Source organism: Bombina bombina, chromosome 11 (assembly GCF_027579735.1).
Source record: "Bombina bombina isolate aBomBom1 chromosome 11, aBomBom1.pri, whole genome shotgun sequence".
Classification (NCBI taxonomy): domain Eukaryota; kingdom Metazoa; phylum Chordata; class Amphibia; order Anura; family Bombinatoridae; genus Bombina; species Bombina bombina.
Window position 1 is genome coordinate 164224827 of NC_069509.1, and position 27617 is coordinate 164252443.

Here is a 27617-nt window from a genome sequence, read left to right on the forward strand (position 1 = left end):
CCACCTGTAAACTTGCCAGATAGTACACAGAAAGGCAGTAAACCAAACATGGAATTGTCCAAGCACAATTCTCCAGTAGAACTCAACAAATCATATGACGTAGAAACTCCTTCACCTATGTTGGTGCAAAGCCACAACGTAAACCAGGGCACAGACATTCCAAATGTGTCTTGTAATAGGGATTGTCTTTCAGGGGGGAACTTTGATGCACAGATTAAACGTAGACTTGAACTAGATTTGGACAGCACTCAAAAAGAATTCTTTACCCCACTTTCAAAAACAGAAGAAGAGAAAAGGAGGCTTCATGAACAGAAAAATGTCATTGCATCTGTCCCCATCATCAGCAATGAAGAGTCCTTAAGCAGTATTCAAGGTGTGAGAGTTTGTGTTTTATTCTTGTACATGACATAAAGGACTGAGCTCTGCTGTACAATTGCAGTTTTGTGTTGTTAAAGGGAAGGTAAAGTCACAATTTAAACTTGGTTCAGATAGAGCAATACAATTCTAAACAAGTTTTCAATTTACTTATATTATCTAATTTTCATTTTTCTCTTGGCATCCTTTGTTTAAAGCATACCTAGATAGGCTTGGGAGGAGCAATGCACTGCTGGGCGCTAGCTGCGGGTTGGTGGCTGTGTATTCGAGTCGTGTAGACCCCTAGTCATGCTATGGATTATGGGAAATCATCACCTTTTATATCACCTGTATGCTAATTAGCTTCAATTTACCAAATTGTTCTCATATCTATGGGGAGACTATTGCCCAGATAATCGACCATATACCCAAACAAAGGAGAGGCGGTAACAGAAAGTTACTTTTTAAAAAAAGGGAGGTATGGTGGATTCAACACTTAAAAACACTCTATCCGAATGGTTTGAATAAAGATTTTGATCTTCATCTGTTTTTATAATATTTTAAAGGTATGTTGTATTTTTTTGTATATGTTCTATTTTTTGATAATCTTAGGGTTATCCCTCCTGTAATAAGGTATTCCAATGTTATACATAGTATAGAAATCGAAAATAGAGAAGAAAGATTTACTGTAAATATATAAAAAAAAAAGTATTTTCTTGAAACCTGACCAGTAGGGGGCAATAGTCTCCCCATAGATATGAGAACAATTTGGTAAATTGAAGCTAATTAGCATACAGGTGATATAAAAGGTGGTGATTTCCCATAATCCATAGCATGACTAAGGGTCTACACGACTCAAAACGTTGCTGTTTTAATTTGTTTGTGGCTTAAATAAAGAATGGAAACCTTTTAAAGTAACAGTGCTGACGTAAGCCTTTGTTTTTTTTTTGTATCTACATAAGTGAGGTTGGCAGGCCTCATTAAGCGTACGTGCACTATCATGTTGAGAAAACATAACAAAAAAGGTGCTGAACTTACCTTTTGGATGAATATATATATATATATATATATATATATATATATATATATATATATATATATATATATATTATAAATTGGAAAGTTGTTTAAAATTGTATGCTGTATTTGAATCAGGAAATAAAATTTTTTTGGATTTCATGTCCCTTTAACCGCAAAACAATATTTGTTATGATGCATAAAGCAGAGGATATATGTGCATGTTTAACTATTTTGAAGTGCAATAGTGAACCCACTGATAGTAAAGTAATGCAGCAGAATAACTGGGGTAGTAAATTGGTACTGTCTTGTATTTAGAAGGTGATCATCTGAGAAAAAAGATGCTGGCTTTTGAAGAAATGAGGAAGAAACTTGAAGAGCAACACGCGTATCAGCTGTCACTACTCATAGCAGAACAAGAGAAGGAACAACGGAGGCTGCAGAAGGTATTGACATAGAACCTAATTCTGCCATGTTATGGTTTTGTATGTCGTCTTTTCCCCTTGCATGCAAATCATTGGAGGCTGAGCACTCCCTCCCTGCTTTATTCAACCCAGTAGTGATATATATATATATATATATATATATATATATATATTAATTATTATTATTATTATTTTTTATATTATTCAAGTATTTAAAAGCAAACACACTTGCCTGGCTCCTAGATAGTCTTTTGTGGCTGCTAAGTTTGATATACGTTTGCCGTATTCTGCTGCACCATATGAAGCTGCGGTTTTTTTAGGTTCAGCTGCTAGTATCAAACTTTGGTGCCACAGAAGGGCATATTCATTGTTAGAGAAATTCTTTGATCTTGAGCATTTAAAGAGTGATTTCTTCATATGCAAGTGGCACGTGCCATTTAATACAAGATGCCACAACTGCACATTGCTTCTTTCTGTACGTAGATGTAATAATTACTCAGGGATTGGGTGGGAAGCAAGGAATTTATTGTAAAGCTTGATTATGTATTACTCTACTCTACAATGTCCCTTTTTAAATTAGGCTTGTTTAGGGTATATAACGCTAGTGATGAGAAGCGCTACTGGCACTAAATACATAGCTTTTTGTTGATTTAATATATTCATATAAGGCTGTGTATTTAAGGAATTTGAAGAGGAAGAGCGGAGACTCAGGTTAAAAGACAACGAAATTCCAGAAGTCATTGAAATCTGCACAGTGAAGCCCGAGTGGAGGAACAGAAGTGGGAGTTTGCCTGATATGGCACCATGTCAAGTAGAAACGTATTATTCCTCTTCGCCCAACACTACTGGTAAGTGTTAGGGATTTGTATTACTGCAATAGACTTAATCATTAATCATAAAACCACAATCATGCAAACATCTAAAGCCTGGATCAGCCAAAATTCAAGTAATGGTTCCTTTTTTATTGTAAAAAATACAAGCAAACTACTATTTGTAGAATTATTTTCACATGAAGGTAACTGTTTTTGTTGATAAGATTCACCACCTATTATTTAAAGGGACAGTCTACACCTTAGTCATCTTAAAGAGTTACCTTAGATTAAGCTGCAAATAGCCTTCTGCGCCTTTTCTATATCACACAGCAGGAACAGTAAAAATGTTATTTTAAAATGAATATTGTTTCTGGCCAATTTGAAATGGCTGCCAAGCTCAGCCCACTGATGACATCACAATCTGGGCTACATCTATGCACTCTGCTGAATAGCATTGACAGTCTGTTGAATCCAACTAGTGAGCCTTTTTTGATTGGATGCCATATGCAGCCCAGATCATGATTTCAGCAGTGGACTGAGCTTGGCAGCCATTTCAAACTGGCCAGAAACACCATTTTAAAATAACTTATTTACTGTTCCTGCTGCATGATATAGAAAGGGTGCAGTACGCTATTTGCAGCTCAATCTAAGGTAAGACTTTAAGATGACTAAGGTGTAGACTGTCCCTTTAACTTCATTTATCGTGTCTGTTAAGAGGGTGAAGTATCTTTTTGGTCCTGTAAGTATTTGGTTCAGAATGTTTGCATCACACTTGGGTTCTAGATGTTGAATGACATTTGTTTTGACAATCATAATGAAAGAAAAAAAAAATCTTTTTATCTTCAAGAATAATAATAACCTCTATAAAAGGGAAATAACTTCCTAATGTACAGTTACATATGTTTTAATAGAAATGTCCTTAAAGGGACAGAATACACTCATTTTCATATAACTGCATGTAATAGACACTCCTATAAATAATAAGATGCACAGATACTGATATAAGAATCCAGTATAAAACTGTTTAAAAACTTACTTAGAAGTTCTAAGTTTAGCTCTGCTGAAAAAGTAGCTGGAAAGCCCACTACAAGTGGGAAATAAGACCCTCCCCCTTCTTTTGCATATGAAAAGACCTTTTACACAAACAGGAGCAAGCTGGATAAGGTAGCTGACGGTATTCACATAAAACTTTGGGGCTTTGTTAGGAGTCTGAAAATCAGAGCAATGTTATTTAAAAATAAGCAAAACTATACATTTAAAAAAAAAAAAAAAAAACTTTATGGGCTTTATAAATAGATCATCTACAAAACATTTATGCAAAGAAAAAATGAGTGTATAATGTCCCTTTAAGGGACACTAAACCCAATTTTTTTCTATCATGATTCAGATAGAGCAGCAATTTTAAACAACTTTCTAATTTACTCCTATTTTTTTTTGTTCTCTTGCTATCTATATTTGAAAAAGCAGGAATGTAAGCTTAAGAGCCAGCCCATTTTTGGTTCAGCACCTGGGTAGCGCTTGCTGATTGGTTTCTAAATGTAACCACCAATCAGCAAGCGCTATCCAGGGTACTGAACCAAAAATGGGCCATTCTTAAGCTTACATTCCTGCCCTTTTCAAATAAAGATAGCAAGAGAACAAAGAAAATTTGATAATAGAAGTAAATTAGAAAGTTGCTTAAAATTGCATGCTATAGCTGAATCATAATAGAAAAAAATGGGTTTAGTATCCCTTTAAACTGACTAAGCTCTAATCCAACCATTTTTCAGTTAAGCCACTACTGAAAAGACTTCTATAACCTGCTCCCATTACAACAGACAGACGATCATTAGCTGAACATGGCTGATGATTGGCGACACATGTGCTTCCCTGATTGGCTCATTAGCCATCATGTTCAGCTGTGGGTCACCATTGTGCAAACACATTGCTAAACACATAAGTATAGGCAAGCAATAGTACAATAAGAAATGCTCTAATGCATTAGAGTACTTTCTTATTGCAGCATTATATCTCTAACTAGGTTTGAACTACAATACTAGCAGAGATATGTTTTTAATCACATGATTACTAATCCTTTTTTAAAAAGGCATTAAAAAAATTGTGGGCACATGAAGCTACTTACCAAATGTGCCCATATAGTGAAAGTCATCTTGCAGAATCTTTAAAGATCACGTTTATACCGAAATGTCATTCAACGTTTTTCCTACAATTAGAAATGAGTCTATGCTCAGTCAGTGGAGTTTACCTCACATGCAATGTCACAGGAGCTGACTATGGTTGTTGCGAATCTTGTGTTGTATATGGCTAAGCGCTATCCCAGTGGGTTACAGATGCCAGCGATGTCACTGTCACTAACCTGCCTTGCCTAGTCCACCACACTTGGTCTTCTAAAAGCAACTGGTGTCAGATTATTTTCCTAACAAATGACTTTTACCATCTCATTATAAATAGAACACTTGGGTTTGTAATGAGTAATAAATTCCATACCGGCATCTTGTTGATGGTAAGAGCGGTCTCTGGGGTATAATGTAATCACCCTTGTTGTGTTTTACAGTTGGGTCGGTGTCTTGCATATCCCAGCATAGTTATGCTTCTAGAAATGAATCTTCCTTTGGTCAGTGGGGACCAACAACAAGTGGAACACAGAGAATGTCAGCCCCAAGGTCTCTTGGGAAGTCAAGGACACGATGGTCTCAGGTAACACCTGGCTTATATTGTATTGTTAATCTTTAACTCCTAATTTATACATAAATTACAGTGACATTTTGTTTTTGAATTACTTAATCAAATGTCCTCGTTCTGATAAATTAGCATACATAAGCAAGAGGTTATAACATGGAACATTAGTCAATTAAAAACCATTTTTCCTACCAATTGTATCTTTCTGCTGGGCTCGTGGGTAAAACTACTTCACATACAAATTCTGTGTAATTGTATTTAGCGCTTGTGTGGGACTGAAACGACCCTTTTTACCTAGTAGGTCAGTAAGTTATGAACCGCATAACCAGTAATTATTGAGACGCCATTTCCTGATCCTGGAGGGCTGGCTTTCATTTAAAGTGAATGTAAATTTGGATGATAAAGTGCCCAGTTTTTAAAAATTTGATTAAAAACAGGGGCACTTTATTTCATCAAAATTTACATTTCACTCGTGTTGTGAAAATACTTACCTTTTAATCTTGACAGCCGCTTCAGCTTCCCCTGGTCATCGCAAGCCTCTTCCTACGTCAGAAATAACGGATCGGTCATCCTCCAATCACGGCTCCCCCCCCCCGGGGTAATCAGTGTCTGATTCAACGGCGTGATTGGAGGAAGCCGGATTCCTCATTTTAGACCCAGGAAGCGGCTATGCGACTGGCGGAGGAAGCGATGCAGCGGCTGTCAAGATTTCCATTCACTTTAAAGGGATAAAGTGCCGCTTCAGCTTCCCCTGGTCATCGCAAGCCTCTTCCTACGTCAGAAATAACAGATCGGTCATCCTCCAATCACGGCTTCCCCCCCGGGTTAATCAGTGTCTGATTCAACGCCGTGATTGGAGGAAGCCGGATTCCTCATTTTAGACCCAGGAAGGAATGCGACGGGCGGAGGAAGCGACGGGCAGAGGAAGCGATGCAGCGGCTGTCAAGATTTACATTCACTTTAAAGGGATAACAAACACTTTGAGATTGTAATATGAAAAGCTTAAAGGGACATTAAATACCTTGAGATTTTTAAACAAAATGTTTCATTATGTGTAACCTGAGCGATGTTGGACATGAGCGGTAGTTCTACTGTGTGTTTATTTAACCTCTTTGTAGGGGTTAAACACACAGTAATGCAGAGTCTATAGAAAGGACCAGTAAACACAGTAGATTTGCATAATCAACAAATGCATAATAAAAATACAATATAATAGCACTTAGTCTGAAATCGGTAGTAGATTTATTTTTTTTGGCAACTTTCATTGCTATGTCTATTTTCACTCCCCCTGTATCATGTGACAGCCATCAGCCAATCACAAAGGCATGTACGTATATTCCGTGAATTCTTGCACATGCTCAGTAGGAGCTGGTGAATCCAAAAGTGTAAATATACAAAGACTGTGCACATTTTTTTAATGGAAGTAAATTGGAAAGTTGTTTAACATTTCATGCTCTATCTGAATCATAAAAGTTTAATTTTGACTTGAGTGTCCCTTTAAAATTACATTCTCTAAATAGTTATTTTTTTACTATTATGGCCCTTTGATAAAAGGAATAAATAAAGGCTGCATCACTAAAACTGTTTTTCCTTTCATCTCGGAATGCTGTACTGAAATAATTCAGAAAGGGAAATATGCAGGACCAGTGATTTCTTTTTATCTTTCCTCTGTTTATAATATTAGTGGATATAAGCAATTATCTGTTGTAGCCACTGTGATTTTTAAAATACTTGTTTTTAATCTTAAAGGTTTATAGTCCTGCGATGCAAAGAAAACTTAACAAAGTAAGTGCGCTGGCCAAGGGCTTCTTAACACGAAGACTTATGCAGACAGAGAAGCTTCGGAACTTAAAGCAAACTGTGAAGGTGATTTGAGTTCCTCTTTATATTGTATTCGTACAACGTGGATTTATAGATGTTTTATGAGAAATATTTTTAAGTTATAATAAATCTTCCTGTAAATAAATAAAATCTGCTGGTGTTTTTTGTGAGGCATGAAGGAGCTATGCACTGAGGATAATATAAACTCCTTATGCTTACTGAAGATTTTTTATTTATTATGTAATGGTTCAATTTGAGTGGATTAGTAAGGATACCTGAAGTTCTGATTTATCTAGATAACTCCTTATTCAAATAGGTTTTCTACAGTTACACGCAAAGTGATCCTTTCTATCCATTACGAATATGTTTTTTATAATATTCAGCTTTAACTGGCCTTTAAACAAAGATTCAAACCGTTTGTCATTTTATACCAAATCGTTTTTAAAACTATATAAAACTACTATCATCTAAATATAAGGGACGATCTGAGCTTAAAGGGACAGTCTACACCAGAATTTTTATTGTTTTAAAAGATAGATAATCCCTTTATTACCCATTCCCCAGTTTTGCATAACTAACAGTTATAATAATATACTTTTAACCTCTGTGATTATCTTGTATCTAAGCCTCTGCAAACTGCCCCTTTTTTCAGTTCTTTTGACAGACTTGCAGTCTAGCCAATCTGTGCCTGCTCCCAGATAACTTCTCGTGCACGAGCACAGTGTTATCTATATGAAATACGTGAACTAACACCCTCTAGTGGTGAAAAACTGTTAAAATGCAATCTGAAAGAGGTGGGCTTCAAGGTCTAAGAAATTAGCATATGAACCTCCTATGTTAAGCTGTCAACTAAGAATACCAAGAGAACAAAGCAAAATTGGTGATTAAAATAAATTGGAAAATTGTTTAAAATTACATGCTCTATCTGAATCATGAAAGTTTATTTTGGCCTAGACTGTCCCTTTAAGTGGACAATAAATATTTGCAATACATTACTATTTTGTTAGCATAATGCTCTATGGCGTTTTCAAAAAACGCATTTTATGCCTAAAAAGAAAAATGGCTGAGATTTTTGTTTACGAACTATCTGCCACTGCACCCTGATGTGCTGCTTTATTTATTCTATCCTATTTTCAGGCTGGCAGTACAGCCAATCACATGCTGTGCTAGCTACGCCATAGACTAACACAGGAGTGTACGCTTAGTCCATCATCACTCATGAACAATGCACTATTTGTTGCAGAGGAGCAGGAGCAGACTACTGTGTTAGTCTAAGGGGGGTGGAACTGGCATATGATTGGCTGTACAGCCAGCTTTAAAGGGATAGTCTACACCAGAATTTTTGTTGTTTTAACAGAAAGATAATCCCTTTATTTCCCATTCCCCAGTTTTGCATAACCAGCACAGTTATATTAATATATGTTTTACCTCTGTGATTACCTTATAGCTAAGCCTCTGCAGACTGACCCCTTATCTCAGTGCTTTTGACAGACATGTAGTTTAGCCAATCATTGCAGACTCCTAAATAACTCCAAGGGAGTGGGCACAATGTTTTCTATATGACACACGTGAATTATTACTGTCTAACTGTGAAAAACTTTCAAAATGCTCTGAGCTAAGAGGCGGTTTTCAACGGTTTAGAAATCAGTTTGAGCCTACCTAGGTTTAGCTTTTCAAAAATACCACCAAGGGAACAAAGCAAATTTAGTGATAAAAGTAAATTGGAAAGTTGTTTAAAATGACATGCCCTATCTGAGTCATGAAAGTTTAGTTTTGACTAGACTGTCCCTTTAAGCCCTAGAAAAAGGTAGAACTACAGGGGACTAGTAGACCTATAACTTTGTTGAATATGAAAAATAAATGTGATCGAGAGGATTGTGCCAACAATATACTGATGCATTTAATTTACTTTTGAAGTTAAAGGGACACTATACCCAAACATTTTCTTTCATGATTAAGGTAGAGAATACAATTTTAAACAACATTCCAATTTACTTCTATTACCTAATTTGCTTTATTCTTTAGATATACTTTAATGAAGAAATAGCAATGCACACAGTGAACTAATCACAGGAGGCATCTATGTGCAGCTACCAATCAGCAGCTACTAAGCATATCTAGATATGCTTTTCAGCAAAGAATATCAAGAGAATGAAGCACATTAGATAATAGAAGTAAATTAGAAAGTTGTTTATAATTGTATGCTCTTTCTAAATCATTAAAGAAAAAATTTGGGTTTCACGTCCCTTTAAATGTTTCTTTTATCACAATCAATGTCGGATTCCAAACAACTTGGCTTCATTTTGAAGTCTTCTGTTGCATATATTTCAGTTAACCTTTTCTTTCTGGTCTGTTCAGGACACAGCAGAGTTTTTGAGAACCTTCCAGACCGAAGTTCCGCTAAGCAGGGGTATTGTGTCTGCCCAAGATGCGTCTTTACATGAAAGAGTTCACGCACAGGTAAGTCATTCCTATAAAATATCTTCAGGCACATGCTAAATTATCGGGATATTGCTAAACAGATCAAAAGCCTAGATCATTGTTACTAAACCATGGTCCCCAAGTACCCCCAACAGGCCAGGTTTTCATTATAGCTGAACCAGAGCACAGGTGAAATAATCAGCTGATGGGTGAGAACAGGTTAGTAACCATGGTTACTGATCAACTGATTATTTCACCTGTGTACTGGTTCTGCTATAATGAAAACCTGGCCTGTTGGGGGTACTTGAGAAACACTGGCCTAGATGATAAGAATTTCTGGTGATGCATGGGTCCACGATTGCACTTGTTTTGTGATGTTTAAAAAGATCCAACAAATGAAATTTATGACAATGTCAAATGTTGAACTTGTGACATATTCATCTATGTTCGTTTCCAGCTACGAGCAGCTTTGTATGAAATCCATGATATCTTCTTCGCAATGGATGCCGCAGACAGAATGCATATCCTCATTCATGATCGGGAATTGCGGCACGAGAAACTGATCAGACAAATGGTAAAAACCACAAATCTGATTGCACACAAAAGAATAACGGTGAAGGTGAATTATTTTTGCAAGCTGGATTTTTTAAAATATTTGCAAGAGATTTTCTGATTTCACAATCACCATTGATTTAGGATCCTGATCAACTTGAATAGATTATTAATTAATGATCAATTATGCACTCCCCTAATAAGAAAAAGATAAATATAAAGACAGAGAGGGAAAAACTGTTTACAATTTCTCGTTCTTATTTACTGTTTTATTTTTTGTTAATTTAATTATTTGTGTTTTGTTTTGTGCTGCAGGAAAAACTTAAAAGCCCTCGGGACAGAGTGACTTTGTCATCTGCAACACAAAAATCTTTGGACCGGAAAAAGTCCACAAGGTGACTATTTGCAATAACAATGTCCTTTATCAAAATATTTACAGTTGTCATTGAAGAAACCGCAAAACATTTAAAATACAGGTTTGGATTTTGGAATATTTGCATCTGTAAAATGGGGCAGTTTGGAGAGAGGATGGGTCCAAGTGTCAACAACAATATTTTCTGTCATTTAGGCAACATTTACAAATCATAATACAGCTTATACATGAAACCTAAAGGAAGTTTTTATATAATTTTTTTAATACTTGTGTGACTAACAGGCAAAGAGAATAACATGTCAGCATCTCCCTACTTCTCCTTATTGCTACCATAACATGACAGCATCTCCCTACTTCTACTTATTGCTACCATAACATGACAGCATCTCCCTACTTCTCCTTATTGCTACCATAACATGACAGCATCTCCCTACTTCTCCTTATTGCTACCATAACATGACAGCATCTCCCTACTTCTCCTTATTGCTACCATAACATGACAGCATCTCCCTACTTCTACTTATTGCTACCATAACATGACAGTATCTCCCTACTTCTACTTATTGCTACCATAACATGACAGCATCTCCCTACTTCTACTTATTGCTACCATAACATGACAGCATCTCTCTGCTTCTCCTTATTGCTACCATAACATGACAGCATCTCTCTGCTTCTCCTTATTGCTACCATAACATGACAGTATCTCCCTACTTCTACTTATTGCTACCATAACATGACAGCATCTCCCTACTTCTACTTATTGCTACCATAACATGACAGCATCTCCCTACTTCTACTTATTGCTACCATAACATGACAGCATCTCCCTACTTCTACTTATTGCTACCATAACATGACAGCATCTCCCTACTTCTACTTATTGCTACCATAACATGACAGCATCTCCCTACTTCTACTTATTGCTACCATAACATGACAGTATCTCCCTACTTCTACTTATTGCTACCATAACATAACAGCATCTCCCTACTTCTCCTTATTGCTACCATAACATGACAGCATCTCCCTACTTCTACTTATTGCTACCATAACATGACAGTATCTCCCTACTTCTACTTATTGCTACCATAACATGACAGTATCTCCCTACTTCTACTTATTGCTACCATAACATGACAGCATCTCCCTACTTCTACTTATTGCTACCATAACATGACAGCATCTCCCTACTTCTACTTATTGCTACCATAACATGACAGCATCTCCTACTTCTACTTATTGCTACCATAACATGACAGCATCTCCTACTTCTACTTATTGCTACCATAACATGACAGCATCTACCTACTTCTACTTATTGCTACCATAACATGACAGCATCTCCCTACTTCTACTTATTGCTACCGTAACATGACAGCATCTCCCTACTTCTACTTATTGCTACCGTAACATGACAGTATCTCCTACTTCTCCTTATTGCTACCGTAACATGACAGCATCTCCTACTTCTCCTTATTGCTACCATAACATGACAGCATCTCTCTGCTTCTCCTTATTGCTACCATAACATGACAGCATCTCTCTGCTTCTACTTATTGCTACCATAACATGACAGCATCTCCCTACTTCTACTTATTGCTACCATAACATGACAGCATCTCCCTACTTCTACTTATTGCTACCGTAACATGACAGTATCTCCCTACTTCTACTTATTGCTACCGTAACATGACAGTATCTCCCTACTTCTACTTATTGCTACCATAACATGACAGCATCTCCCTACTTCTACTTATTGCTATCATAACATGACAGCATCTCCTGCTTCTCCTTATTGCTACCATAACATGACAGCATCTCTCTGCTTCTCCTTATTGCTACCATAACATGACAGCATCTCTCTGCTTCTCCTTATTGCTATCATAACATGACAGCATCTCCTGCTTCTCCTTATTGCTACCATAACATGACAGCATCTCTCTGCTTCTCCTTATTGCTACCATAACATGACAGCATCTCTCTGCTTCTCCTTATTGCTACCATAACATGACAGCATCTCCCTGCTTCTACTTATTGCTACCATAACATGACAGCATCTCCTGCTTCTCCTTATTGCTACCATAACATGACAGTATCTCCCTACTTCTACTTATTGCTACCGTAACATGACAGTATCTCCCTACTTCTACTTATTGCTACCATAACATGACAGCATCTCCCTACTTCTACTTATTGCTACCATAACATGACAGCATCTCCTACTTCTACTTATTGCTACCATAACATGACAGCATCTCCTACTTCTACTTATTGCTACCATAACATGACAGCATCTCCCTACTTCTACTTATTGCTACCATAACATGACAGTATCTCTCTGCTTCTCCTTATTGCTACAATAACATGACAGCATCTCCTACTTCTACTTATTGCTACCATAACATGACAGCATCTCTCTGCTTCTCCTTATTGCTACCATAACATGACAGTATCTCTCTGCTTCTCCTTATTGCTACAATAACATGACAGCATCTCCTGCTTCTCCTTATTGCTACCATAACATGACAGCATCTCCTGCTTCTCCTTATTGCTACCATAACATGACAGCATCTCCTGCTTCTCCTTATTGCTACCATAACATGACAGCATCTCCTGCTTCTCCTTATTGCTACCATAACATGACAGTATCTCTCTGCTTCTCCTTATTGCTACAATAACATGACAGCATCTCCTGCTTCTCCTTATTGCTACCATAACATGACAGCATCTCCTGCTTCTCCTTATTGCTACCATAACATGACAGCATCTCCCTACTTCTACTTATTGCTACCATAACATGACCATATCTCTCTGCTTCTCCTTATTGCTACCATAACATGACAGCATCTCCTGCTTCTCCTTATTGCTACCATAACATGACAGTATCTCCCTACTTCTCCTTATTGCTACCATAACATGACTGCATCTCCTGCTTCTCCTTATTGCTACCATAACATGACAGTATCTCTCTGCTTCTACTTATTGCTACCATAACATGACAGCATCTCCCTACTTCTACTTATTGCTACCATAACATGACAGCATCTCCCTACTTCTACTTATTGCTACCATAACATGACAGCATCTCCTACTTCTCCTTATTGCTACCATAACATGACAGCATCTCTCTGCTTCTCCTTATTGCTATCATAACATGACAGCATCTCCTGCTTCTCCTTATTGCTACCATAACATGACAGCATCTCTCTGCTTCTCCTTATTGCTACCATAACATGACAGCATCTCTCTGCTTCTCCTTATTGCTACCATAACATGACAGCATCTCCCTGCTTCTACTTATTGCTACCATAACATGACAGCATCTCCTGCTTCTCCTTATTGCTACCATAACATGACAGCATCTCCCTACTTCTACTTATTGCTACTATAACATGACAGTATCTCCTGCTTCTCCTTATTGCTACCATAACATGACAGTATCTCCTGCTTCTCCTTATTGCTACCATAACATGACAGCATCTCCCTACTTCTACTTATTGCTACCATAACATGACCGCATCTCCTACTTCTACTTATTGCTACCATAACATGACAGCATCTCCTGCTTCTCCTTAATGCTAAACATAACATGACAGCATCTCCTGCTTCTCCTTATTGCTACCATAACATGACAGCATCTCCTGCTTCTCCTTATTGCTACCATAACATGACAGCATCTCCCTACTTCTACTTATTGCTACCATAACATGACAGCATCTCTCTGCTTCTCCTTATTGCTACCATAACATGACAGCATCTCCTGCTTCTCCTTATTGCTACCATAACATGACAGTATCTCTCTGCTTCTCCTTATTGCTACCATAACATGACCGTATCTCTCTGCTTCTCCTTATTGCTAACATCACATGACCATATCGCTCTGCTTCTCCTTATTGCTAACATCACATGACAGCATCTCCTGCTTCTCCTTATTGCTACCATAACATGACCATATCTCTCTGCTTCTCCTTATTGCTAACATCACATGACAGCATCTCCTGCTTCTCCTTATTGCTACCATAACATGACAGCATCTTCCTTCTTCTCCTTATTGCTACCATAACATGACAGCATCTCCTGCTTCTCCTTATTGCTACCATAACATGACAGCATCTCCTGCTTCTCCTTAATGCTAACATAACATGACAGCATCTCCTGCTTCTCCTTATTGCTACCATAACATGACAGCATCTCTCTGCTTCTCCTTATTGCTACCATAACATGACAGTATATCTCTGCTTCTCCTTATTGCTACCATAACATGACAGTATCTCCCTGCTTCTCCTTATTGCTACCATAACATGACAGCATCTCCCTACTTCTACTTATTGCTACCGTAACATGACAGCATCTCCCTACTTCTACTTATTGCTACCGTAACATGACAGCATCTCTCTGCTTCTCCTTATTGCTACCATAACATGACAGCATCTCTCTGCTTCTCCTTATTGCTTCCATAACATGACAGTATCTCCCTGCTTCTCCTTATTGCTACCATAACATGACAGCATCTCTCTGCTTCTCCTTATTGCTAACATCACATGACAGCATCTCCTACTTCTCCTTATTGCTACCATAACATGACCATATCTCTCTGCTTCTCCTTATTGCTAACATCACATGACAGCATCTCCTGCTTCTCCTTATTGCTTCCATAACATGACCGTATCTCTCTGCTTCTCCTTATTGCTAACATCACATGACAGCATCTCCTACTTCTCCTTATTGCTACCATAACATGACCATATCTCTCTGCTTCTCCTTATTGCTAACATCACATGACAGCATCTCCTGCTTCTCCTTATTGCTACCATAACATGACAGCATCTCTCTGCTTCTCCTTATTGCTACCATAGCATGACAGTATCTCCCTGCTTCTCCTTATTGCTACCATAACATGACAGTATCTCTCTGCTTCTCCTTATTGCTTCCATAACATGACCGTATCTCTCTGATTCTCCTTATTGCTACAATAACATGACAGTATCTCTCTGCTTCTCCTTATTGCTACCATAACATGACAGTATCTCCCTGCTTCTCCTTATTGCTACCATAACATGACAGCATCTCAGTTTGCAACAGCAATATAACCTTTGGCATAGTGTAGGAAATATCTCCCGTACAGCACTGTTCAGCACATACACAGCAACTCACTTTTCTCTAGGTATGTTAGCAGCATTGAGGAGACAGTGTCTAAAGTGTTTTACAGCTGCTGAATGAAATCAGATTTTGATAAGGACCCTGGGATTAGCTGAGATAAATCAAACTATTTTAAAATGCGTAAAGTCATCACACAAATCTGTTATAAATGCAAACACTTACTAGGTGACCTTCCGCTTCTATACCGTGCACAGTGTTCTACATCAGCTACCGTTTTATTCATGTTACCCAATAGATTAAAATACAGCAATTGAAAGTAAAAAGAAATGTATTTTTGTGGACAACTAATGAAGCTGTATAAATACTTCCAGAGACAACTCTCACAAGTCTATTGGCTGGGAGGCACACGCCTCCAGAGATCTGATAACGTATAGAACAAAAAGACCATAATACATTGTACAATAATATCTCTTTAAACAGTTCCTATTTCTTCTGTTAAGTGTGATCAGTCCACGGGTCATCATTACTTCTGGGATATTACTCCTCCCCAACAGGAAGTGCAAGAGGATTCACCCAGCAGAGCTGCATATAGCTCCTCCCCTCTACGTCACTCCCAGTCATTCTCTTGCACCCAACGACTAGATAGGATGTGTGAGAGGACTATGGTGATTATACTTAGTTTTATATCTTCAATCAAAAGTTTGTTATTTTAAAATAGCACCGGAGTGTGTTATTACCTCTCTGGCAGAGTTTGAAGAAGAATCTACCAGAGTTTTTGCTATGATTTTAGCCGGAGTAGTTAAGATCATATTGCTGTTTCTCGGCCATCTGAGGAGAGGTAAACTTCAGATCAGGGGACAGCGGGCAGATGAATCTGCATAGAGGTATGTAGCAGCTTTTATTTTCTGACAATGGAATTGATGAGAAAATCCTGCCATACCGATATAATGTCATGTATGTATACTTTACACTTCAGTATTCTGGGGAATGGTACTTCACTAGAACTACACTGTAAGAATTACATAAAGCTGTTTAATAACTAGAGATTATGTTTAACGTTTTTGCTGGAATGTAAAATCGTTTTCATTTACTGAGGTACTGAGTGAATAAATGTTTGGGCACTATATTTCCACTTGGCAGTTGCTTAATCTTTTTTCTGACAGTTTCTGTTCTCTCTCACTGCTGTGTGTGAGGGGGAGGGGCCGTTTTTTGGCGCTTTTGCTACGCATCAAATATTTCAGTCAGCAACTCATTGTATTCCCTGCATGATCCGGTTCATCTCTACAGAGCTCAGGGGTCTTCAAAACTTATTTTGAGGGAGGTAATTTCTCTCAGCAGAGCTGTGAGAATTATAGTTTGACTGAGATAAAAAACGTTTATTCTGTAATTTGTTTCCTGCTTTCAGAATTTGTTATCTTTGCTAATGGGATTAAACCTTTGCTAAAGTTGTGTTGTTTACAAGGATTGAGGCTATAACTGTTTCAATTTATTAATTTTCAACTGTCATAGATCTTCTGTGCTTCTTAAAGGCACAGTACATTTTAATATTATTCTAATTGAATTGTATTTCCAAGTTGCAAGTTTATTTGCTAGTGTGTTAAACATGTCTGATTCAGAGGATGATACCTGTGTCATTTGTTGCAATGCCAAAGTGGAGCCCAATAGAAATTTATGTACTAACTGTATTGATGCTACTTTAAATAAAAGTCAATCTGTACAAATTGAACAAATTTCACCAAACAACGAGGGGAGAGTTATGCCGACTAACTCGCCTCACGTGTCAGTACCTGCTTCTCCCGATCGGGAGGTGCGTGATATTGTAGCGCCGAGTACATCTGGGCGGCCATTACAAATCACATTACAGGATATGGCTACTGTTATGACTGAAGTTTTGGTTAAATTACCAGAACTAAGAGGTAAGCGTGATCACTCTGGGGTGAGAACAGAGTGCGCTGATAATATTAGGGCCATGTCAGACACTGCGTCACAGGTGGCAGAACATGAGGACGGAGAACTTCATTCTGTGGGTGACGGTTCTGATCCAAACAGACTGGATTCAGATATTTCAAATTTTAAATTTAAGCTGGAAAACCTCCGTGTATTACTAGGGGAGGTGTTAGCGGCTCTGAATGATTGTAACACAGTTGCAATACCAGAGAAAATGTGTAGGTTGGATAAATATTTTGCGGTACCGGCGAGTACTGAGGTTTTTCCTATACCTAAGAGACTTACTGAAATTGTTACTAAGGAGTGGGATAGACCCGGTGTGCCGTTCTCACCCCCTCCGATATTTAGAAAAATGTTTCCAATAGACGCCACCACACGGGACTTATGGCAAACGGTCCCTAAGGTGGAGGGAGCAGTTTCTACTTTAGCTAAGCGTACCACTATCCCGGTGGAGGATAGCTGTGCTTTTTCAGATCCAATGGATAAAAAATTAGAGGGTTACCTTAAGAAAATGTTTGTTCAACAAGGTTTTATATTGCAACCCCTTGCATGCATTGCGCCGATCACGGCTGCAGCGGCATTCTGGATTGAGTCTCTGGAAGAGAACATTAGTTCAGCTACTCTGGACGACATTACGGACAGGCTTAGAGTCCTTAAACTAGCTAATTCATTCATTTCGGAGGCCGTAGTACATCTTACTAAACTTACGGCGAAGAATTCAGGATTCGCCATTCAGGCACGCAGGGCGCTGTGGCTAAAATCCTGGTCAGCTGATGTTACTTCTAAGTCTAAATTGCTTAATATACCTTTCAAAGGGCAGACCTTATTCGGGCCCGGGTTGAAAGAGATTATCGCTGACATTACAGGAGGTAAAGGCCATGCCCTGCCTCAGGACAAAGCCAAAGCTAAGGCTAGACAGTCTAATTTTCGTTCCTTTCGTAATTTCAAAGCTGGAGCAGCATCAACTTCCTCTGCACCAAGACAGGAAGGAGCTGTTGCTCGCTACAGACAAGGCTGGAAACCTAACCAGTCCTGGAACAAGGGCAAGCAGACCAGGAAACCTGCTGCTGCCCCTAAAACAGCATGAATTGAGGGCCCCCGATCCGGGATCGGATCTAGTGGGGGGCAGACTTTCTCTCTTCGCCCAGGCTTGGGCAAGAGATGTCCAGGATCCCTGGGCGCTAGAGATAATATCTCAGGGATACCTTCTGGACTTCAAATACTCTCCTCCAAGAGAGAGATTTCATCTGTCAAGGTTGTCAACAATCCAGACAAAGAAAGAGGCGTTTCTACGCTGCGTACAAGAGCTCTTGTTAATGGGAGTAATCCATCCTGTTCCACGATCGGAACAGGGACAGGGGTTTTACTCAAATCTGTGGTTCCCAAAAAAGAGGGAACTTTCAGACCAATCCTGGACTTAAAGATCCTAAACAAATTCCTAAGAGTTCCATCGTTCAAGATGGAGACTATTCGGACAATTTTACCTATGATCCAAGAGGGTCAGTACATGACCACTGTAGATTTAAAAGATGCCTACCTTCACATACCGATTCACAAAGATCATTACCGGTACCTAAGGTTTGCCTTCCTAGACAGGCATTACCAGTTTGTGGCTCTTCCATTCGGATTGGCTACAGCTCCAAGAATCTTCACAAAGGTTCTGGGTGCTCTTCTGGCGGTACTAAGACCGCGGGGAATCTCGGTAGCTCCATACCTAGACGACATTCTGATTCAAGCTTCAAGCTTTCAAACTGCCAAGTCTCATACAGAGTTAGTACTGGCATTTCTAAGGTCACATGGATGGAAGGTGAACGAAAAGAAAAGTTCACTCGTTCCACTCACAAGAGTTCCCTTCCTGGGGACTCTTATAGATTCTGTAGAAATGAAGATTTACTTGACAGAGGACAGGCTAACAAGACTTCAAAGTGCTTGCCGCACCCTTCATTCCATTCAACACCCGTCAGTGGCTCAATGCATGGAGGTAATCGGCTTAATGGTAGCGGCAATGGACATAGTACCCTTTGCACGCTTACACCTCAGACCACTGCAACTGTGCATGCTAAGTCAGTGGAATGGGGATTACTCAGACTTATCCCCTTCTCTGAATCTGGATCAAGAGACCAGAAATTCTCTTCTATGGTGGCTTTCTCGGCCACATCTGTCCAGGGGGATGCCATTCAGCAGACCAGACTGGACAATTGTAACAACAGACGCCAGCCTTCTAGGTTGGGGTGCCGTCTGGAATTCTCTGAAGGCTCAGGGACAATGGAGTCAGGAGGAGAGTCTCCTGCCAATAAACATTCTGGAATTGAGAGCAGTTCTCAATGCCCTCCTGGCTTGGCCCCAGTTGACAACTCGGGGGTTCATCAGGTTTCAGTCGGACAACATCACGACTGTAGCTTACATCAACCATCAGGGAGGGACAAGAAGCTCCCTAGCTATGATGGAAGTATCAAAGATAATTCGCTGGGCAGAGTCTCACTCTTGCCACCTGTCAGCAATCCACATCCCGGGAGTGGAGAACTGGGAGGCGGATTTCTTAAGTCGTCAGACTTTTCATCCGGGGGAGTGGGAACTCCATCCGGAGGTCTTTGCCCAAATACTTCGACGTTGGGGCAAACCAGAGATAGATCTCATGGCGTCTCGACAGAACGCCAAGCTTCCTCGTTACGGGTCCAGATCCAGGGATCCAGGAGCAGTCCTGATAGATGCCCTGACAGCACCTTGGGACTTCAGGATGGCTTACGTGTTTCCACCCTTCCCGATGCTTCCTCGATTGATTGCCAGAATCAAACAAGAGAGAGCATCAGTGATTCTAATAGCTCCTGCGTGGCCACGCAGGACTTGGTATGCAGACCTGGTGGACATGTCATCCTGTCCACCTTGGTCTCTACCTCTGAAACAGGACCTTCTGATACAGGGTCCCTTCAAACATCAAAATCTAACTTCTCTGAAGCTGACTGCTTGGAAATTGAACGCTTGATTTTATCAAGACGTGGGTTTTCCGAGTCAGTTATTGATACCTTAATACAGGCTAGGAAGCCTGTTACCAGAAAGATTTACCATAAGATATGGCGTAAATACCTATATTGGTGTGAATCCAAAGGTTACTCTTGGAGTAAGGTTAGGATTCCTAGGATATTGTCTTTTCTACAAGAAGGTTTAGAAAAGGGTTTATCTGCTAGTTCATTAAAGGGACAGATCTCAGCTCTGTCCATTCTGTTACACAAACGTCTGTCAGAAGTTCCTGACGTCCAGGCTTTTTGTCAGGCTTTGGCCAGGATTAAGCCTGTGTTTAAAACTGTTGCTCCACCATGGAGTTTAAACCTTGTTCTTAATGTTTTACAGGGCGTTCCGTTTGAACCCCTTCATTCCATTGATATAAAGTTGTTATCTTGGAAAGTTCTATTTTTAATGGCTATTTCCTCGGCTCGAAGAGTCTCTGAATTATCAGCCTTACATTGTGATTCTCCTTATTTGATTTTTCATTCGGATAAGGTAGTTCTGCGTACTAAACCTGGGTTCTTACCTAAGGTAGTTACTAACAGGAATATCAATCAAGAGATTGTTGTTCCTTCCTTGTGCCCAAATCCTTCTTCGAAGAAGGAACGTCTACTGCACAACCTGGATGTAGTCCGTGCTCTAAAATTTTACTTACAGGCAACTAAGGAATTTCGACAAACGTCTTCTCTGTTTGTCGTTTACTCTGGGCAGAGGAGAGGTCAAAAAGCTTCTGCTACCTCTCTTTCTTTTTGTCATCGTAGCATAATTCGTTTAGCTTATGAGACTGCTGGACAGCAGCCTCCTGAAAGAATTACAGCTCATTCTACTAGAGCTGTGGCTTCCACTTGGGCCTTCAAGAATGAGGCCTCTGTTGAGCAGATTTGCAAGGCTGCAACTTGGTCTTCGCTTCATACTTTTTCCAAATTTTACAAATTTGACACTTTTGCTTCATCGGAGGCTATTTTTGGGAGAAAGGTTCTTCAGGCAGTGGTTCCTTCTGTATAAAGAGCCTGCCTATCCCTCCCGTCATCCGTGTACTTTTGCTTTGGTATTGGTATCCCAGAAGTAATGATGACCCGTGGACTGATCACACTTAACAGAAGAAAACATAATTTATGCTTACCTGATAAATTCCTTTCTTCTGTAGTGTGATCAGTCCACGGCCCGCCCTGTTTTTAAGGCAGGTAAATATTTTTTAATTTATACTCCAGTCACCACTTCACCCTTGGCTTTTCCTTTCTCGTTGGTCCTTGGTCGAATGACTGGGAGTGACGTAGAGGGGAGGAGCTATATGCAGCTCTGCTGGGTGAATCCTCTTGCACTTCCTGTTGGGGAGGAGTAATATCCCAGAAGTAATGATGACCCGTGGACTGATCACACTACAGAAGAAAGGAATTTATCAGGTAAGCATAAATTATGTTTTAAAGTTGTTTTGTTCTTCATACTTAATTACAATGTGCCAATTGTGTTTTTGTTTGCTATATTTTTGTAGGTGTGTTTTTTTTTTATTTTTTTTTATTCTTTGATGTAGGATTTTAATTTCTGTATTTCCTTATTAGAGCTGTTAATGTTGGAATGTCTAAGAAAGTTCAACACAAACCTAAAGCCTTGGAAACTAGGTGAGTGACCATAACTGGACAGCAGAAGAATCGGGACATACACACATGTTTTATGAAGTAGATGAGTCAGAAAACAAAAAACTATTGACCCTCTGTCTGTCCAAACTGATTTAAACGGACAGTAAAAACTAAATACATTTGATAAGTATAGTTTTGAGATTATTGCCACCTCCCTCTAGTCATGGGGACTGCCATATTGAAATCTAGTTTTCACTACATTCCAGTGCTGACCTGTTTGCACATGTGCAGCAACTCCTTCAGATACCTGCAGTGTAACCTAAGTTCCAAAATGGCGGCACCCATAATTAGAGTGCATAAAATGTATTCATTTTAATATTGCCTTTACTGTCTTATAAGAGTATGTCCAATGAGAAAACCACCCTTTTAAGGGCACTGTCTAGAATTTTTATGGTTTAAAAAGATCCCTTTATTACCCATTCCCCAATTTTGCATAACAAACAGTTATATTAATAAAGTTTTTACCTCCGTGATTACCTTATATCTAAGCCTCTGCAGACTGCCCCCTTATCTCAGTTCTTTTTACAGACTTGCATTTTAGCTAATCAGTGCTGACTCATAAATAACTCCACGAGAGTGAGCACAATGTTATAAATATATATATATATATATATATATATATATATATATATATATATGGCACATATGAACTAGCACTGTCTAGCTGTGAAAAACTGTCAAAATGAACTGAGATAAGAGACAAACTTCAAGGGCATAGAAATTATCATAAGAGCCTACCTAGGTTTAGTTTTTACCAAACAATACCAAGAGAACAAAGTAGATTTGATGATGATAAAAGTAAATTGTAACGTTGTTTAAAACTGCATGCCCTATATGAATCATGAAAGTTTCATTTTAACTAGACTGTCCCTTTAAGTATTTTTTCAGCTTACTATTTTTCTTTAGCTTGATGATCTAATTTGTTGTCTAACAGTCTGGCTGCTTTTTACCCAAAAAATTGTTTTAATTTTACTTTTACTTTTTACAGAATACTTCAGCCAAATCAAGGTCAAAATTCACTGATTAATAAGCTGCTTTGCAGGCAAGGGTAAGTGATTATCCCGGTCAGACTTTGTGAGTCATTAAAAAAAGGAAAAATCTAAAATATTTCTCTAAATATAGTTTTTTTGTTTTGTTTTCTTTTTCATTGTTCAGACAGTGCATCCAGTTTTAAAAAACAACTTTCCAGTGTATTTTATCTTTAAATGCTTTGTTGAAGAGCATACCTAGGTAAGCCATCTTTGGTTCAGCACCTGGATAGTGCTTGCTGATTGGTGACTAAATGTAGGCACCAATCAGCAAGCGCCACCCAGGGTGCTGAACCAAAAATGGTCCATCTAATAAGCTTTCATTCCTCCTTTTTAAAATAAAGATACCAAGAGAATGAAGAAAATTGATAATAGGAGTAAATTAGAAAGTTGCTTAAAATTTTTGGGTTCAGTGTCCCTTTAAATAGCTAAGCACAAGAACCAGAATGCAGATTAGGTGAAGCAGGGAGTCACTGTGATATGGCAGTATCTGCCCCTTTCATAAGATTGTGCCTCCCGCTCTAGCATCTCCTTCTGTGACCGTACCATTCTCCTCTGATCTGCTTCTTGTCACAGCCTCGTCCAGGTGCCTATTACAGCCCTCTAATCTGTTGTATCTGATCCTTCACATCTACATATAGATTTCAGTATGTGCTTAACCCAAGAAGCATTTTGTTACACAATAGCGCTATAATAATTTCATTCTAGTATGTTGCTAGTTGTGCATAGGTTTGGCCATAAAATCAATGCACAATTTAGTTTATTTTCCAACAACATAATACGAATATCTGAATATTTCTTTTAAATCATATTTTTGTGTCTTGTGTCATCAGTAAACTACCGTTATGGTTCTAATTTAAAATTAAATCTTTATTATTTTTTTTTTTTTTTTAAGGAGTATCTGCAACAAAAACCCAAAGAAGGAAGCCAAATGCTGTGACAATTTAAGGAGACAACACTCACTGGGGTAGATAATGTGGGACAATTCTTTATGATCTACAAACTCCAGAGGAACTGGCCTATTTGCACACACGTGGCATGCTGCGCTCTGTACGGGAATCTTGTTGCATTGGAATAATAAAAAAAGAAGAATAACAATGCTTTATTTAAAATAATGTGTCCTGTCTGTACATTCTGTGTATGGTAATGCGCAAGCAGACGTACAAAGGAAATATAACGTAGCTTCTGACTAATACAGAATCCCATACACCTCTGGTATTCTGTACTTCCATTTAAATACATTGCAAAGTGGATTCCAATAAAACTATACTAAATTGAAGATGTCAGTGGAACATCAGCTGGTATCATTATGCTGCAAAGGGGTTAATGTGAGATGAGCTTTGTTCAGGATGTTAATTTATTGGTGGGATGAGAACTGCTGTGAAATACAGTAATCTGGGAATCTCAGCACTGTACACTTAAACGCAATGCTGCACGTACTTGCAAATGACTTTAGCTAACAACAAAATGAACTGTTAACAGTCTTGGTGACTAGTAACTGCTTTTAAGGAAATATTTATTATTAAATAATTTTCTTGTTTTAGTTTACAGTTTACACATCCAAAGGCGTTTTATTGCTGTTTATGTACCTAATAGTTTACATTTAAATCACAGTGATGAAGTTAAGTCTGAGCTGATAATGCAAAGTGGTGAAAACAAGACGGCACAGATGTTATGATTTTCTGCAATGTAGAGAGAGTATTTCTTGAATGGTATTGTCTGTGTAGATAAGTTGGTTTATAGTCTGATTATATTATAATTCATATGTTCCTAGAAAATAGAAAGTTTTTTTTGTTTTTATTTAGTAACAAAAAATGAAGGAGCAAACAATGCTGAGGTGAAACTTAAACATTCTAAAAAAAATAATAATGAAAAGAAGCCCTTATGATACCAAAACTCGAGACTACGTTTGTACGTTAGCCAGCAAAATGTTGCATAACTATTTAAGACCTTTCTAACTAACCAAGCATAACTTAAATAATAACGGTCACCTTTGTATGCCAACGTATACACAACAAAATGCAAGTCAAGTATGTAGTAGGTTTTGGCGAGATCACATTCCATTTGTAAAGAACTTCTAGTTGTGCAGATTTTAAGCTTGGCTAGTGCTGATCTCTGAGTTTACCTGCATGTTGATTGTAAGCATGCACCATGCAGGCATTTGATTGGCAGGCAGGTGCATGTACAGTACATATTCCCTCTCCCAGATCTAGGCTCCAAGATTGGCACCGGGTTCCAACTGTGGCAAAAAAATAAATACAAATATTTTATATATATATATATTATTATTATTATTTTTTTCTTGGTATTCATGCACTCACTACCTTCGTTGGGTATTCAAATTAACCCTGGTGTCTCCTCCAAACAGTGTAAACAAAAGGATCCAAGTATGAGGGCACTCAGGATTTAATTCATCAAAGTTTATTCAACGCTTAGTTCATAATCCAACATTTTCCATCTAATAAATTTAATTTATCAGATGGAAAATGTTGGATTATGAACTAAGTGTTGAATAAATGTTGATGAATTAAATCCTGTGAGAGGGAATATGTACGGTACATGCACCTGCCTGCCAATCAAATGCTTGCATGGTGCATGCTTACAGTACAACCCTCACATACTTTTTTTTTTTTAACATCTTGTAATAAAAACAAAAAAAAAATCACATTTGCGATCAAGTGTGTGAATGTAGTATTAGTTGTTAATTTTACAAGTGGAATGTTATCTGTACGTTTACAAGTGGGACGCTATCTGAATCTTTACATTTTCATATAAGCCCATGTTTATTTTTAGGCAGAGGTTGAACAAAGTAACTCAAACACCCTGTTTGAAGGTGACAGAATATCCCATTGGCTGGGAATTTTCACTCCTAGTTTGTTATATTTTCATACGAAAGTCAGATGGTGACATCATTATCTTTATTGTTTCTAGTAATGCTGTTAATAGTATCCATAAAAAGTAGATATGAACACCCTCTATACACAACTTTGCTAACACTAGTATCAAACTTTGTAACTTTTTTTTTATGAGTTTACAGATATTTGGCACTTTGTCACCACCTATACAAGCTCTTTGCGGCCTTTTTTCATAAGTGCCAGAATTTTTTTGTTATGTACATTTATATTTATATGTATTTAATTTTCAGCAGTGTGGAAATTTCTTTATAAAGTGTATTTATTTTTGTATCTTTATTTTCTCATGTTATGTTTGATTTGCTTGTTTTTCTTTTCTAAAATAAACATTTTGTTTTTGGTTTCAAACACCCTGCTTGTTGTTTATTTTAGTGTTTTTTTACTGTGCTCAGTTTGTACTTGAAAATGAAATAGAATTGGATCCAAGTAGCAAACCTTTACTCTTTTATACAGCAAATCTGGACCAATACAATTTAATTTAAATTGAGGCAGTTAAAGGGACATGAAACTCAAAGGTAAACTTTCATAGTTCATGTAGAGCGTAATATTTTAAAGGACCACTAAACGCAGCAGAATTGCATTATCTGTAAATGCAAAATAAAAAGACCATGCAAAAGCACTTAGTTTTAATGTTTAAATGAGTAATAGATTTCTTTTTGACAAATTTTAAAGTTGGTTCCATTTTCCATCCCACTGCATCATGTGACAGCCATCAGCCAATTACAAAATGCATATACATAAATTCTAGGAACTCTTGCACATGCTCAGTAGGAGCTGGTACCTCATAAAGTGTTCAAATAAAAAGATTGTGCACATTTAGATAATGGAAGTGAAATTTAAAGTTGTTTTAAATCATGTTTGCTATCTGAATCATTAAAGTTTAATTTTGACTTTAGTGTCACTTTAAAGGGATACTGAACCCAATTTTTTTCTTTCATGATTCAGATAGAGCATCCAATTTTAATCAACGTTCTAGTTTGTTGCAATTATCAATTTTACTTCGTTCTCTTGGTATCTTTATTTGGTTCAGCATCCTGGGTAGCGCTTGCTGATTGGTGGTTACATTTATACACCAATCAGCGAGCGCTACCCATGTGCTGAACCAAAAATGGGCCTGTTCCTAAGCTTGCATTCTTGCTTTTTTAAATAAAGATACCAAGAGAATGAAGACAATTTGAAAATAGGAATAAATTAGAAAGTTGCTTAAAATTGCCTGCTCTATCTGAATCATGAAAGTTTAATTTTGACTAGACTATCCCTTTTAAGAGACTTTCCATTTTATTTCTGTTATAAAATTGACTTTGTTCTTTGGTATCCTTTGTTGGAAAATGTGCATATTTTCAGCAGCAGTAGCAATGCACTTCTAGGAGCTAGCTGGTAATTGGTGGTTACACTCATATGCCTTATGTCACGGTTTCACCAGATGTGTTAGCTCCCATTAGTAGTAGTGCATTGCTTCTCTAGAGCTGACTTTAACAATGTGTTTAACAGTGCAAGCAATTGTGCACATCGGATCATTTTCTTTTAGCACTA

At 38.1% G+C, this 27617-nt stretch overlaps 1 protein-coding gene across 7 annotated transcripts in view; it reads left to right on the top strand.

Annotated features, from left to right (window-relative positions):
- CCP110 (centriolar coiled-coil protein 110) overlaps positions 1-26432 on the top strand; it is an 84784-nt gene extending 58352 nt beyond the window's left edge. For 4 of the 7 annotated variants that reach the window (XM_053694707.1, XM_053694709.1, XM_053694712.1 and 1 more), the window contains 11 exons: positions 1-373; positions 1690-1817; positions 2479-2644; positions 5163-5305; positions 7037-7153; positions 9467-9568; positions 9987-10148; positions 10397-10476; positions 22067-22126; positions 23133-23192; positions 24068-26432. The exon at positions 1-373 is cut by the window's left edge and continues 1188 nt beyond it. In XM_053694707.1, the coding sequence (XP_053550682.1) occupies positions 1-373; positions 1690-1817; positions 2479-2644; positions 5163-5305; positions 7037-7153; positions 9467-9568; positions 9987-10148; positions 10397-10476; positions 22067-22126; positions 23133-23192; positions 24068-24143 (1467 nt within the window). In that variant the 3' untranslated portion in view covers positions 24144-26432. The remainder of the gene's footprint in view (positions 374-1689; positions 1818-2478; positions 2645-5162; positions 5306-7036; positions 7154-9466; positions 9569-9986; positions 10149-10396; positions 10477-22066; positions 22127-23132; positions 23193-24067) is intronic. The other 3 variants (XM_053694708.1, XM_053694713.1, XM_053694710.1) reach the window with 3 other exon arrangements.
- The last annotated feature ends 1185 nt before the right edge of the window (positions 26433-27617 follow it).